The sequence below is a fragment of the Ranitomeya variabilis genome, chromosome 5 (assembly GCF_051348905.1).
Source record: "Ranitomeya variabilis isolate aRanVar5 chromosome 5, aRanVar5.hap1, whole genome shotgun sequence".
Lineage (NCBI taxonomy): Eukaryota > Metazoa > Chordata > Amphibia > Anura > Dendrobatidae > Ranitomeya > Ranitomeya variabilis.
In genome coordinates, this window is record NC_135236.1 from 91,461,296 (window position 1) to 91,477,618 (window position 16,323).

The following is a 16,323-nucleotide window of genomic DNA, read 5'->3' on the forward strand; positions in this document are numbered from 1 at the left end:
AAGGTCCAAGAACAGGGAGCAAACACTAAGACAAGCGGGGTGGCAGGAAAGGGAAGTCACGGGAACAGAGTAAATGGGCAGAAGACAAAACACGGTATCAAGGGGTCAGCTGCTCTAGCTTGGAAGCATGAACTATCACTTACATTGGTCTGCAGGCCACAGCAGACTGAAATAGCCACACAGAACCCAAAACGAGGCAGAGAAGGTTAACCCCCGCAAGACCAGACCGGGGAGAGAATAACAAAAAGCAAACCCTGGCCTGGATCATGACAGAAGGCTTCTACAGCAGCCAGTTGTCTTACAGTAAGACATAATAAATGTTTCTTTAATAAAAGAAACTACTATATCTGAGGAGTCAAAATAATGGGAAAACTGCAATTTACAACAGCATCTCTTAAAAAATTCCCATCTCTAATATTTTAGCAAAATAATTTAATATACAAAAATGTGGACTGTTTACCTTCTGAAAAATCCCAGAGAGGTTGATTTTTCTCACATTGGATAATTTAGCCACAAATTCATCAATAGAAGGAACCTAAAATATAAAACAAAACATGTAAGTAAGATGTCTATCTATCCATCTATAGCAACCTGGTCCTTTGGCCATGTTGAAAGTCTGTGTCGCTGGATCAGAGCCCTGTGCTCCTCCTCCTACCTGACACAATCCCTGGTGCCTCTTCTGATCAGTAGAGCCAGCACAATGTCATTGTTGTCGCATGACGCATATATGCGCTGGTCTGGGCATGCTCAACAGAAGAGGCACCAGGGATGCTGGTGGGCAGGAGGAGATTTGCAAGGCTCTGGACCAGTGGCTACAGACTGCAAACATGGCTGCTGGACCTGGGAATCTTTTTGCTCAATTCTATTTATCTATTTTCTATCTCTTGGTGATTATTTCTATTTTTTAATTTTCAGTACATCACATGTTCCCACTGATCAGAAAGAGTTTCTCACCTGGCTTTGGTTCGGATCCAGCTGTATATTTTCTATAAGGCTGGCAGCATCTCCGCAATTTTCACAGTTAGTGTCTCTTAAGATTATTAGTAGAGCATCTCTGTGGCTAATGAGCGCAGCCATCAGATCCATTTCTTTTCTTTGCAGGTTCATCAGCGTCACATTGACATCCACCACTGTGTTAGTTGCCATTACCAGATCTGAGTGGGATTCAAATAAACAAGAACTATACAACTTTACAGCCTTATTAAACATTTTAATTTGTGCACTAGTGCACTGCATGGCCAATTACCAGGTGGCAAAACACATTTTGCATTGATGTTTTTCACCACATGGCACACCATCATCACCATTCAGTATGTAGAGTAACGGCAGATGTGCATAGGTATGACAAATGGGCACTCAAGCTACAAAGTGGCGTCTAAAGTAAGAAGGCATTTAGATTAAAACTAGATGTTTTGTATATTTTTAGGGATACACACTGCTACAATTAGGCTATGTGCCCACGTTGTGGAATCGTGTGCGTTTTTTTCCACACCGGTTTTGCAAAATCCGAAGGTAAAACGCGCAGCGCACCGCGGAATTACTGCGGGTTTTGTGCGGATTCCACCTGCGGTTTTACACCTGCGGATTACTATGGTGGAGCAGGTGTAAACCGCTACGGAATCCGCACAAAGAATTGAGATGCTGCGGAAAATACAACTCAGCGTTTCTGCACGGTATTTTCTGCAGCACGGGCACAGCGGATTTGGTTTTGCATAGGTTTACATGGTACTGTAAACCGCATGGAAAGCTGCTGCGAATCCGCACCGGCCAATCCGCAGCGGTTGCACATAGCCTAAGTGTTATCAGGGAGCAATTTCATAGCAACTAGACTGATTTACTCTGAATTACACAGGTCATTAGTAAAAAAAAGCCGGACAAGCTGGTGCACACTATAGTATTTTCTGTCCGAGTGCTATCCGTTAAAAAAGCAGGCAGACCATTGTTGCTCAATGGGGCAGAGCAGATAAGCGATTTTTGTCACTGACTGAATCAGCATGTGAAAAAAATCTCAGCGTGCTCAATTTTCCTCCAAAAAGCGAATGAGAATCACTCATTCAAGGCTATGATTGTGAAAAATAAATCGGATGCCAAACGGAGCCACAGCACAGCATCCGATTTTCATGCTTTCATACGTATTTCATGCATAAAATGCTAATTAATTATGCAAAAATCATACAATGTGATTTTCTGGTTTTTATTTTTAGAGTCTGTCTCTCACAGTTGAAGTGTACCTACGATAAAAATTACAGATCTCTCCATTCTTTGTAGGTGCGAAAACTTGCAAAATCGGTAGTGTATCAAATACTTATTTTCCTCACTGTAGGAGATGGCGGTTGCTGCAGATACAATGCTATCTCAGTAATGGGAAAGTCTCTCTACACTGAATACAGATTTTACCTCAGGATTGAGAATTTTGATAATGAATGATCGATTCTGGCAGAGAAAGAAGCAGATTTCTCTGATATGATATATTACCATTTTCTTATTCTTACTTGAACTATTTATTTGTGAAATAAAAATTAAGACGACAGTCACTCCTTAAGGCTGGGGCTACACAGCAAGTGTCGTGCGAAAGCAGTTCGTGAAATACCTATGAGACCAAAAGCATCTGTGCAACTTCTCTGCGACTTGCTGTCCCACAACTATTTTAAGGCTATGTGCAATATATGCGGATTTTGCTGCGGATCCGCAGCGGATTGGCCACTGCAGATTCGCAGCTGTTTTCCATGCGGTGTACAGTACCATGTAAACCTATGGAAAACCAAATCCGTTGTGCCCATGCTGCAGAAAATTCCGCGCAGAAACACTACATTGTATTTTCCACAGCATGGCAATTCTTTGTGCGCATTCCGCAGCGGTTTACACCTGCGGATTTTGCAAAAATGGTGCGGAAAAATCCACACACGATTTTGCAACTTGGGCCCCTTTAACTTAATACTTTGTTGCGCCACCTTTTGCTGCGATTACAGCTGCAAGTCACTTGGGGCATGTCTCTATCAGTTTTGTACATCGAGAGACTGAAATTCTTGCCCATTCTTCCTTGGCAAACAGCTCGAGCTCAGTGAGGTTTGATGGAGATCGTTTGTGAACAGCAGTTTTTCAGCTCTTTCCACAGATTATCGATTGAATTGAGGTCTGGCCTTTGACTAGGCCATTCTAACACCTGGATACGTTTATTTTATTTGGGATCATTGTCTTGTTAGAAGACAAATCTCCGTCCCAGTCTCAGGTCTTTTGCAGACTCAAACAGGTTTTTTCAAGAATGGTCCTGTATTTGGCTCCATCCATCTTCCCATCAATTTTAACCATCATTACTCTCCCTGCTGAAGAAAAGCAGGCCCAAACCATGATACTGCCACCACCATGTTTGACAGTGGGGATGGTGTGTTCAGGATGATGAGCTGTGTTGCCTTTACGCCAAACATATCGTTTGGCATTGTTGCCAAAAAGTTCGATTTTGGTTTCATCTGACCAGAGCACCTTCTTTCACATGTTTGGTGTGTCTCCCAGGTGGCTTGTTGCAAACTTTAAATAACACTTTTTATGGATATCTTTGAGAAATAGTTTTCTTCTTGCCACTTTTCCATAAAGGCCAGATTTGTACAGTGTAAGACTGATTGTTGCCCTAAAGACAGACTGTCCCACCTCAGCTGTAGATCTCTGCAGTTCATCCAGAGTGATTATGGGCCTCTTGGCTGCATCTCTGATCAGTCTTCTCCTTGTTTGAGATTAATTTTTAGAGGGACGGCCGGGTCTTGGTTGATTTGCAGTGGTATGATACTCCTTCCATTTCAATATGATCACTTGCACAATGCTCCTTGGGATGTTTAAAGTTTTGGAAATCTTTTTGTATCCAAATCCGGCTTTAAACTTCTCCACAACAGTATCACGTACCTGCCTGTTGTGCTCCTTGTTCTTCATGGTGCTCTCTGTGCTTCAAACAGAACCCTGAGAATATCACAGAGCAGGTGCATTTATACGGAGACTTGATTACACACAGGTGGATTATATTTATCATCATTAGGCATTTAGGACAACATTGGATCATTCAGAGATCCACAATGAACTTCTTTATTGAGTTTGCTGCACTGAAAGTAAAGGGGCCCAATAATATTGCACGCCCCACTTTTCAGTTTTTTGAATTTCAACAAAAATTTTAAATAACCAATAAATTTCATTCAACTTCACAATTGTGTTCCACTTGTTGTTGATTCTTCACCAAAAATGTATGGAATGCCCACCAGGGCCGTGGGGTACTCGGTACCGGGTCTGGTCTTAAAGGGGATGTCAGGGTGTCTGTAACCCGGTCCATGGCCCTGGGCGCCCAACTAAAGGGGAAAGGTCTTTTAAGGGGTATTGTGAATAAAGTCTATTGTTCGTGACGCCACCTGTGGTGTTCGGTCAATGGAGACCAACGCTGCTTAAAGGGGTTTTCTGGGGTGATGGTATGCAGCAAGATGGTGACGCTTCCCACAGATGAAGCGGGGTTCCCATGGCTTCCCAAGTGTAGGGCACCGATGGTGTGGTGGATGGCATGGCAAAGAACGAGGTCACAGGTTTGCAGTCTTTACCTGGTTTACTGATGATAGCAGTCCTCAGTCAAGGGTACCAAGTGCAGGGTAGCTGTGGTCCGGCTGGCTTGGAGGCAATAGGGGATCCCTCTCCCAGGTGAGGTCCATAAGCCTTTCCTACTTGCGCGACTTTAGTTGTCGAGGTCCCTGCAGCTTGAAGCTTGGTTGCAAAGTCCCCTCTCTCCTGTCCTAAGACATATGTCTTAGGCAGTGCGAGCCTGTTTATAAGGTCTCTATCATACCCAGGCTCTCAGGTTACTGCATCACCTCAGACTTGATGTGGGAAATTGACATACAGTCCTATGCCCTCCGGTTCTGTCGTACGTTCTGGAAAACAACACAACCTCGGGCTCCCGGTACCTGATTTCTGCGCTTTGGCTCCTAGGGTGTCTTTCCGCTGTTCCCTTCCTGAGCCTCTTGCTCCTCTGTGCTTCTTCCCTCTAAGCTCCTCCACTATTCAACTCCTTCAGATTCTCCTTCTTTCAAGGGGTAGCAGCTCCCTCGTGGCTGCTTGGGCCCTACGTCTGCTCCAGACGTCCTTCTACTCTCCTCACTCCTCTACAACTCACAAAGACTGACTGGCTCCTCCTCCAGACCAAGATACATAAAGTGTAAGGAAGCTCCCCTGAATCTGGGTCCTGAGCTCCCCCTCCTGGCCTAGAGTCAGGTGTGTTGAATGTGAGTGCCTTACCTGATAGAGAGAATCTCTCTTGCCTCCAACGTGACATCCCCTCCCCAAAAGGAAGGCAACATCACTGCAACAACCTGGGGTGTTGCATTTACATTTGGTATCTTTATGTTTGAAGCATGATTTGTGCGAAAAAGTTGAAAAGGTCCAGGGAGTCGAATACTTTCGCAAGGCACTGCAGCCTTAAGCTCTGATTTTGCTTGAACGTGTGATGTGCCGTGAAGTCTATGGCAACTGTGTCGCTTATGACTTGCTACAAGAAACAGAAAAGCCAACACATTTGGAATCATGTGGCTCTGTGTCGCAGCATGTCACAGATTACAACATGACACCATGGAAGAACAGTACATCCAATGCTGCAATGTATCACTGTGATTTCAGTGTTCCCCTACACATTTTACCATGCGGTCCTAGCCTAATCCTTACTTTGTTAAATTCCTTACACTTGGATCACTTTAATAATCTTCACATAGTGACTTGCCAACCCACCAGAAATGTCAAGGAGGCTCCCAGAAAAAAAGGAGAACTCCCAGACTTTGGTACAAGTTGTCAAATTTTGGAGGCAAACACCAAACCTCCTGAAACCTCCCGAAAGCAACATGTCCAAAAAGTTTATTATGCGTAATGTTCAATTGTATACTCAGGGCTTTAATTGAGACTTAGGGAACAAAAAACTCAGATGACCTCATGGAAAACTGATAATAAGTTGGTAAGTATGTCAAGTATGATTCTATTCCATGTACGGTGCAATTTTTATCCATGATCTCCATCTGGTATTGGATCTCAGTTATGCCCTCAGTTTTGGGGATAAACTGTGATACGAGACACAACCCATGGATGAAACTGTAAGGGGGTTACAAATGTGATGTGCGCCTCTATCCATTTAAGTAAATATGAACTATAATGATTGTATACATATTGTTGGTTAGCACTGTGGATGTTATTTATATGTGACTAGTGTGTTTACTTAGAGTATTCTAACTGCTGCTGCACCATGAATATTGTTTTGTTATAGGGAAAGGGCAGTACTTAGTTTAGCCATAAGATGGGGCAACTACTGTGACTTCTTCCTTCGTGGGCGTGACAGCGCTGAGGTGGCACGAAGACATGCCAGGAGACGTCCCTGGCACTGCCCCCGGAGGGTGTCCTAAAGACAATCGCAAGGAAATGGGTGGAGCGGCAGGAGTCAACCCCACCTTGGAACGGGTGAGGTCCAGAAGAAAATCTTGGGTGCAGCTGCATGATACCATTACGGGAAACGGCGCCGGCAGTGATGCATCACTCTTGCGCACTACACTACAGAGGAGTAGGTCCCATCGAGTGGAAATGGTGACAGGAGGAGGAGCAGGCCCGACCCGGGCGACAGAAGCGATGCGGCTGGAGTGCACCCCATACCTGAAACCGAAGGACTCCGGTGGCTGCCGGGGCCAGAAAACCATTTGGGAGAACCGGAGCGACAAGCTCCAGCAGAGCGGGAGCCTCTTCGGCGAGAGCCATGGGACACAGAGCTGAAATGTCCACGATGACCAGAACAACTTGGAGAGCCGGAACCTATGTACCCTGAGCCAGTGTTGCAGTGTCGACGGGGATCAGATTCAGCAACAGTGCCGCGGATCCTGAACTGGAAAGACGATCCGGCCTGAACTGCGTCATCGGGAGCAGGGCCACACAGCATACACGGAGGGATACATAGTATGCGGGACAGGAGCGCCCGGACTACTAAGATCCACTGTGGTGAGTCCATTGCAGCCTGCGATCCCGCAAGGCTTCCCTCACTATGGCTCTCTACTTCACCTAGCTAGACCATCCCCGAGTCTTCTGCCTCCACGACTGAGCCCCTTGATCTCTCCTGTGGCCATCATGGATGAGAGGTCAGGCCCCCGTCCGGCATGGAATCAGCACTGGACATCTCACATTTTTGCCACACCGAGGAGGGCCCTTTTCCTACACCTGAGCAGTCAGCCTGGATAGTGGACATGATTGCAGGCAAAAAGCAGCAGGAAAAAGAAATCTGGGCCCAGCTGTGGCAGTATGGGGAGAGTGCCTTAGCGAGCACGGCACTTACAGTCAACTGACGGACACCAACATTGACCGGGGATTTGGTTTTATATGGGAGGTTGACACAAATGACAAGGTGTATATCAATGCCGCCTCCGTAAAATTTGGGAAACCCCTACGTGAAGGGGACCGAGTCTCTTTTTACAAGGAAAATTGCCCCCGAGGCTAATATGCGGTGGCGGTAGCTTTATGTACCAAGGATGATGGCTCGGAAAAGAATCCGGGTCCGAAAAGCGAACCGGCGGTACCATATGCTCCTTCCACCCCTGCTTATGTTTCTACTTCTGCTGCATCTTGGCAGACCATGGTCTCTGCGGCTGCAGAGGCTCCTGCAGCCCGTTCACAGGAGCGTGACGGGTCCAGTAGAGTTGCGAACGAACTATCTGCTGTACATTGTTGTGCTCGCTGCACAGAGACATTTACTGAAGGACTGTTCTGCGTCCTTATGGGCAAGAGAAGCCCTGATCACCCTAAAAGGATGGGGGGATAGTATGACTAAAGACGTTCATAATAATAAAAATGTAAATAATTTGGGACATGCAATGTCAATGAGCATTGTTGACCTGGAGGACTGTGAGCCAGGCATTTCTGTTTAGAGTATGGACTCTTTCTGGTTTTTTTCTCATTGCGCCCCTTCTGCTGGAAAGCAGGACTAAGTACTGCAGTACCGTATTCAACGGAAGGGGGCTGACTTCCTTTGGAGCCTCATGGACTTGGCTCATATTGGTTTCAGCATTTCTACCTCTGCTTGTAGATATTAAAGAATTTATGATTGGGGACAGCCATCTTAAAAGGAAGGGGGAACGTAAGGGAGTTACAAAGAGTGATATCCATTTAAGTAAATGTGAACTATAATGATTGTATTCATATTGTTGTTAAGCACTGTGGATGTTATTCATATGCGACTAGTATGTTTATTTAGAGCATTCAAACTGCTGCTGCACCATGAATATTGTTTTATTATAGGGAAAAGTGCAGTACTTAGTTCAGCCAAAAGATGGGGCACAGAGATACTGTATATAGTAATAGTTAAACCTAGGAGGGGCACGTGGATAAGACAGGAAGGACTTCCTGATAGATCTCAGCTGGGGCCGGGGCACCTGTGCAGCTCACTTGGGCTAACTAGGGGCTACGCAACACCGTGCCACGCAGCATTTGGAGAAGCATAAGGCCCAGCCATATAGTATCCCTGGCCAGGACCTCATCAGAAGGAGCAAAAGCAACAGTGCTAGTGGTGCAGTATTAGTGGGACTGCAGTCGCTAGAAAAGGCTAAGCAGTACAGGCAGGTCGCTCATCATGTGGCATCTTATTGCGTGGGCTAACGCCCTCAGAACCGGGGCGAAAAGGCTGAGGTAGTCCCCATATGGAGTAAGGCTGAGCAGAGAGGACGCTGAGGGATCGAAAGGTACGGTCCGTCCCGGAAGCGAGCTTAGGGACAAAAGAGTTGCACGTTGTAAAACTTGATGTTTATGCTGTAAAGAATTTGAATATGCTGCGTAGAGGACCAAGTAAAACTGTTGTTGTTAAAGTTGAGATGAACAGTGTCTCCCTTTGTGCGGTGCCCTCTACGAAGAGCCTCTGGCGGCCCAGAGTAGACCCTGACGGAGCGGAGTTCCAGAACACTGGTATGCAGAGGGATAGACATTATTATATCATGAGGGGAGGCCAGGGTGTGATACAAGGTTTGCGCTCAGCCATGACTATCGCCCTGGTCCACCCTAACAAAGGGTCCACTGTTATTGAAAAAAAAAGCATATTCTTTTTTTCTAAAACCTTTTTCATACTTCTTTATATATTTACCGGGTATTCCCATGAGATATTTCAGTACGGTGTATCCCACGTCTGTATGTACAGAGGATATCATTAGTAGGTGGTCAATGAAGCCATAACTGGCCCAGGGTCGGTTTACCTCTTGCCGTCTGGAGTCCGTCTTCCAAGAGAGGGCGAATCTCATTATTCAGTTTGGCATTCACGGTTTCATTCACAGCTGGACCGAAGCCTATGAAGACACAGCACAGGAAATAACATATTCAGCTATGGCAGTCTTTTGTAACATATGATGAGTTGGAGACTTGAAACCCGTACAGATCAGTGTCTGTGATCCCGGTTACAAATGGCTAATTGCTCGGTCAGAGTGGGAGATAAGTAAAACATTTGTAGCTGCTGATTCCATTTATTGGGACAACATAATTGTTCTTTACAAAGCGCGGAGCTATTAGTTGATCGCACAATATAGAGCGTTTGATTCAAGAGCTCGTTCTAAATGAACACATGAGCAAGAAATCACCTAGGAAGGCGGAAACCGGCATCATTGAGAAGAGGATGAATTGCTAAAGTCAATCAGTAGCTCTCGGTGTAGGTCCATTTTCACACAAGTGCTATATGGCCACGTTTTTGCACCCCAATAACTATGGAGTGAGTCTATTTCAGCAGCTGATTACTGTTTCAGGCAAGTGGGTGAGATTTCATAAAACTCATCCACGGAATGGACATCAGCATAGGATTGATGTTTGCAGACTTGGCCTTAACCCCTTTCCCCTGGGTCAAGCACTGAACTTCTGCCACTGCTCCCAGTGTTTATTATTGTCTGCAGTGCTGACAGCGCAGACAATGCTGCAGACAATCATTGAGCCAAGTGGCTGTCTGCCATCAATTTGGGAAGAGACGTTGAACTCAAATGCCATCGTGGTTGCAAACATTAGCAGACTCCAGGAGCAGCGGTGAAGAGTCAGTGCTGGACCATGGAAGGGTGAGTAAAGAACAATAAAAAAACTGACTGGAACCAAGGGACAGGGTTTTCTGACACTGCAAGGGTGTGCAACCTGGTGCACTGTTGAATATACAACAGTGCTAGCTTATCTTGGTGGGACTATGATAAGTAAGCAGTAGAAGACTTAACTGTTATAGTAGATCCTCTCTAGTCTGTACTGTGTGGCCTCTCGGCTATTCTGTGTGTCAGTTCTTTCTTGGAAGCCTTTTTGTTATGATACTGAATATAATAGTTTTTCTAAGTCCCAAGTAAAATCATTCAATCTTCCACAATATCTGAGTATTGATGATTCTGCTGAAAGCCGAAATCTGGAACATGCACAGCCAAGGCTAGTAGTGGAACTTGAAACTAGTGGGCCCTCATGCAAAACCTTTAATTGGGACCCTAACTATCTTGGGACTTTAATAGTATTAGTCTTCTCATAGAGGGCAAAAGGACCTTTAAAGCCCCCCTAGGCTCCAGGGACCGGGTGTGACCCACTATAGATACGCCCCAGGCCAGGGCACACAATTCTATTCTACTTAAGAAGGTGCATATTTCCTAGAAAGGTAAAGGATCCAGCTTCCATTGTATACTAAAAAAACATCAAATTTTAGTTAATCAACTAAAAACTGAAATTAAATACAAACTTTGCAAAAGGTTGAAGTGAATACTCTCCATAAACACCAACGCAATTCAAATGTGTTGGTTTTTATGGAGGGTATTCACTTAAACCTTTTGCAAAGCATGTATATTTTATCACTTTTTTAAAGGATTAAATAAAATTTGATGGAGTTTTTTTCATATATACTGGAAGCTGGATCCTTTACCTTTATGCAGTGGCATGCTTTCCGGGCTTCCTCGCTGACTGGAATAATTTTAGAGAGGATGAGCTGGATCATTTTTGTTACTTGATACTATGCAAGGTGCCACTTCTTTTGATAGTTGGCCATGTGGTGCCCAAACCCAATGAACGGCAGCTGCCCAAGATGTACATTAGTTACATTTCCTATTTTATTGATAAAGTAGAATTTTATAGGTAACTGTTTGGCATTGTTATTTGGTCACCATGCAATGATGTTATTTGGGCACAGATTTTGTTTGGGCACATCAGAAGTTGGGCCTTCAGTAGAAAGTAAACAACATCTCCAACCTAAGCCCTTAATATGTAACTCAGAGCTTCAATTACAGTGACATATACATAAAATGAGCAATCCCCTAATATAATATTATAGTTGAATGTGCTCAAATTATAATCAGGAAGAATTTAATAACAATCCTCAGGACTGCAAGGAATTTAAATGACGGAAATTTGCTCTGTAGAGCCTGTCAATAGAGTACTGGCTGCTTGGGGTCAGGGGACGTAATAGTGCATACCCTGGCAAAAAAATGTTGGTAGGAATTTTCTGGTTTCGGTAAACTCCTGTCTCTTGGCTGTGGTTTGCTTTAGTCAATGCCTGCAGCGGTGACAGCACTGCAACCAACCAGTGAGCTTAGCGCTGTCAACTCAGAACAGCTGAGCTCAGTGCTGTCGACGTCCCAAATAGTGATGTCCCCAAAAAAAGTATTTAAAAAAAACCTTCATCAAACTGGCAGTAGATGAATATGACAAAGGCCTGTAAATTTTGTGAACTAAATTTTTTTTAGATGGAAATGCTCTTTAATAGACTGATGTTCTTCCTGCTCTGCAACCTTTTACTCGCTGCTTTTCCTAAATACCCTGATTGTTTTCTCTTGGCTTCCATGAGTGATGTTTAGCCAGGGATTAATATCATTTTTATGTGCGGTTCGGTTTGTTGCCCTCGGTTATGTTATAGGTCTCGTGCTCAATGAAGCAAAATGTATTGTGTCAATATACACGCTGTAATTATACAGATGTAGTTGGTTGTATGATCTGTATACATTTCATGTGGGTAAACCGGTTTTATATTGTTGTTTTACCTAGTGATCATTGTATACAGGTTGTCTGCCTGCCCGTTTACCTTTTGGATATGGCATCGTAATATACTGTGCATTCCTCAACATTGAATTTGCACCAGCAAGACGGAAAATTTGTGGAATTATGGAAATCACAGGATGTATATGACTTGTTAATGATAAGCTAATTCTGAAAAAATGGAAGCAAAATTTTTACAACATCTTGATTTACTCAGTATCGAGTATGAGCTCCAAGTGCCGGCTGCTCACAGTAGCACAAGCAATATGCAGCTTTGCTTTGTTTCGCTGATAACGGCTCCTGAGATATTTTGCCGAAATGGCCATACCACTGGTTCCCTGAGAGATCTATTTTGTACTTCGACTGAAATTGGACATCGCGCACCAAGCCTAAGGCATCAAACAGTGTCTATACAAACCATCAGAAAGTGTTTGCATGACATTGGGCTACAAGCCACATGTCCGGCTAAAAATTGCTCTGTTCTAACGTTGCCTGTTTCAAAGACTATCATGGTGCAGAGCAAACCGGCACTGGAGGTCTATGCTCTTCAGCAACGAATCCCACTTTTGTCTTGGACACAATGATAGCCAGATAATGCCATGGAGAAGACATCACAAGGGAATGTTATGAAAAGGCCTTCACAATGGAACATCACACTAGTCTTATTACTGGTTTGGGGTGACCTAGTTTATGGTAGATGGACTCCTCTAGTTTTTCAGGTACATTAATAACTCAGCGTTACATTATTATTTAATTTTATTAAGCTTTACTTATATAGCGCTATCATATTCTGCAGCACTTTACAGACATTATCATAACTGTCCATAATGGGGCTCACAATCTATATTTTCTATCAATATGTCTTTGGAGTGTGGGAGGAAACCGGAGATCCTGGAGAAAATTCACGCAAACACGGGGTGAACATAAAAAAACTTGTTGCAGATGTTGTCCTTGGTGAGATTTGAAACCAGGACTCCATTGCTGCAAGGCTGCAGTGCTAACCACTGAGCCACCGGGCTGCCCACTGAGCCATCAAGCTGTACATAGATTTGGTTATGGAACCAGAGACATGGCCATTTCTCAAAAGCGGCCAAACTATCTCAGGGGCAATTATCAATATAACAATGCCATGTGCTTGCTACTCTGAGCGGCCTGCACATGTCACTTCCAAGACTTTTCCTTCTTTGTGTTGCAATTTCAATGTTGAATATTGCATAAAGCCATCTGATGCACGCAGATTTATTCTAGGGGCCTCAACATCCTTAATCAGAAGAGGAGGATCTACATAGTAAGAAAATTAATTGGGCCGTCATGACTTGGATACATGCAGTGTGACTGGGAACACGGACCACTGTGCAACTGAACCTGCTGCACTAGAGATATGTCTGTCCCTGATGACCATATAAATCAGACGACAATGCATGAACTGGCTGGCGGGTCTCCAGATCCGAGCATGACAGTTTCATATATTTCTATGAAGATGTCATGCTCAGGTTGGGAAACCCACCAACCAGTCAATTGTAGCCTGATGTCCGTCTGATTTATATGATCACCTGACTGCGCCCTTAGTGGCATAATTCAACCAAGCAGTAATAAAATCTATATTTGTTCATATAGGAGGGTCCCATCCCCTGGACACCTCTCTATTCAAGATGATCAATGCCAATGTTATTCTTCATTACACAATATATTGTATTTTCTTTGCCTGGTAATTACCTTGGATGACTCATTTGTACATTGCTTTAATCTTCCTTGTATTGTAATAAAATGTTTCACTTGCAATATTTGTATGATTACTTTATTCGTAATGAAAACAGAACTTAACAAAACAAATAATACAAGAACAATACATATGTAATGCTTCGGTGTCTGTGCGTGGGTGTGTGAAGGTGGATGGTTGTCTAAGATCATATCATTTCTACATACATCATTATACTTACTCTTCAAATCAGCTAAAACTCTTGCTTTTGGGATTGAATATTCGGATACCAGCTTATCAACAGCCTAAAAAAATGAAGACGTTTATAGGCTGTTATTAAATTATATTTTGGAACAGCTAATTCCTATTATTTAACCTCAAATCCTTTTCCATCCTATTGATCATTTTTAGACAATAGCGTCATATTATTTCCTGGAAAGAACACGATTTCCTTCATTTTTTTTTGTGCCGTCTCAAACGTGTACAGATAATGGTACCTTGAGGTTGCCAGGCAGACTCTAATTAACTTTGATATACTCTACAAGAATGGCTTGGTCTGCTAATTAGAGCTCTGACTTCCATTTACTAGGTTGTGTGGGTGAAGTACACCTACTAACACGACAAACCGCGAAACAGCATCTAATGTGCCAATAAGTTGTTTTATGGTCCTAAACAGGGCAGTTTTTAGCTTCGCTATGGGAACTTAATAATCCAAACGGCATCTGACATTGATGAACACTAAGAAGCCCATTAGTTCTACCTACTCAGGGCCTCAGCAGAGCGATTGTTCTTAGTCATGTTTAGTAAGTCCTGATAGAGCTTGAGACTTATCCCAGAATTATATAAAAAGGAGTAGACGAAAACTGACACTTCCCTGAAGATCTGCTGTTATTCATAAAATACCATGTTCCTATGCGCTGATAGGACTGTGATATTATTTGTGGTGTGCTCCACAATTTACTGCTATTGCTTGATATTAATCCAAAGTATTGTGATGTTTTATTGAAAAACTTTCATTGTTAGGCTGTTTTGCAGTAGGAAACAAGTTAGGTTAAGTAAGGTGGGCAAGGAAGAATGCAAAGCCAGAATTGTAGTGGGGAAAAGCTTAGGGAGAAAAAAGGCAATGCTTCCTCGTTAGAGGAGTCAGCAATTCCTAGTTGTGGTGGAGAAGATAAGGAAGTGAGTCGCTGAGTGAGGTGTGTGTGTGTAATCCAAAGACTGCAGAGGTAGCAAGCTGAAAAGTAACTGGAGAAGTGAAAGATAGACCTAGATATGGCTGGGAACTGAGCCTGACAGAAGGCAGCCTGATGTATTGATTGAGTACGGCCTGAAACCAGAAGTATATCTGTTGGTAGTGGGTCCCAAGACAGCTAGAGAGACGAGGGCTGAAGGAGGCAACGTGCAAGCCAGACCAGGGATCATAGTTATCAAGATGAGGCTAACCAGGTTGGGGCACAGGTACTTCTTCAGTGGGCGGTAGACAGACAGAAGAAGATAATGTGGAGAAGGAGAATACAAGTTACATATACTGTGTTTATGAGTCCTGTTTTACATATACACTAACTAAAAAAGTAGGTTTTAGAGCAGGGAGACATATGTTCATGTTAGACAACTAAGTTGTTCTCCTTCTGGCTTCAGCAAAGAAATAAAAAAACTAAGGGCCCGATTCATTAAGGTCTTTAAGCCAGAATTCTGTCACAAACCCCTCTTTTTTGGGAAACTCAAAGTTGCACAATAGAAGAGAGGGTCTGAGTCTCACCACCATGGCAATGTACATGTGTTATTTCTTGAAAAAACATGAAGTTTGAGTAAAATAAAAATCCTAAGAAGCCAGTGTGAACATTTAAATATTTCCATTTTTTATTTTGAATACATACTGTGATTAAAAAAAAGCATTGCCAAAAAACTAATTTAACACAAAAATCTGATTTAAACAATATGTCGTTTTCATTTTCCGGTAATAGCTTTCCATTAAAGCTTTTCAGTCCAAATGCAAAACCTTAACTACCTCCATTGGCCACCCACCTGTAGTACCATATTCTATTTAAATTACTGGTGAAATTTTCAGGTGAAAGAGTAGTATGTGGGCAACATTAGGCTGCTACCTCTGAACTCTAAAAGCTACGCCCCAGCCTGGTGAGATTTATAGTCTGGTTACCTCCCGTGTAAATTGATAATATGGAAGGTTGCGCTCAATACGTCATTTCAATCAGCCGACAATGAAGGGTGTAACATGGTGAAGCAATGTTTTTGACAACTGGACAAGTAAGATCATATATTAAACACGATAAAAAAAATCGCTATGTTTCCCTTGTCCCATGCAGTTCTGCAAATGTAAAAAACAGGCTGTGCTCATGATCATCTGCTATTGTTCAGAACAGGCCTGTCATTCCTAGACATATTTGTCATAATTACAGTATTATCTTTACATTCTTTTATAGACAGTGACAACCACATCCCAATGTTTAAGGAACAATGACCTCAACCTAGTGCACAGAAAGAGGGTTTTAAACAAAGGAAAGTGATATCCAGTAGTATAAAGGCTATGCTCATTGTGTTTGGTCATCAAAGCCAACCTAACCCTACGAATGTAAGGCTACGTTCACACAATCGTACTTTTT

The 16,323-nt window shown here is 43.3% G+C and overlaps 1 protein-coding gene across 2 annotated transcripts in view; it reads right to left on the minus strand.

Annotated features, from left to right (window-relative positions):
• PROM2 (prominin 2) overlaps positions 1-16,323 on the minus strand; it is a 141,739-nt gene that overhangs the window by 51,128 nt on the left and 74,288 nt on the right. For both annotated transcript variants that reach the window (XM_077262949.1, XM_077262951.1), the window contains exons 5-8: positions 13,944-14,007; positions 9,228-9,317; positions 955-1,154; positions 461-535 (exon numbers count right to left, since the gene is read on the minus strand). In XM_077262949.1, the coding sequence (XP_077119064.1) occupies positions 461-535; positions 955-1,154; positions 9,228-9,317; positions 13,944-14,007 (429 nt within the window). The remainder of the gene's footprint in view (positions 1-460; positions 536-954; positions 1,155-9,227; positions 9,318-13,943; positions 14,008-16,323) is intronic.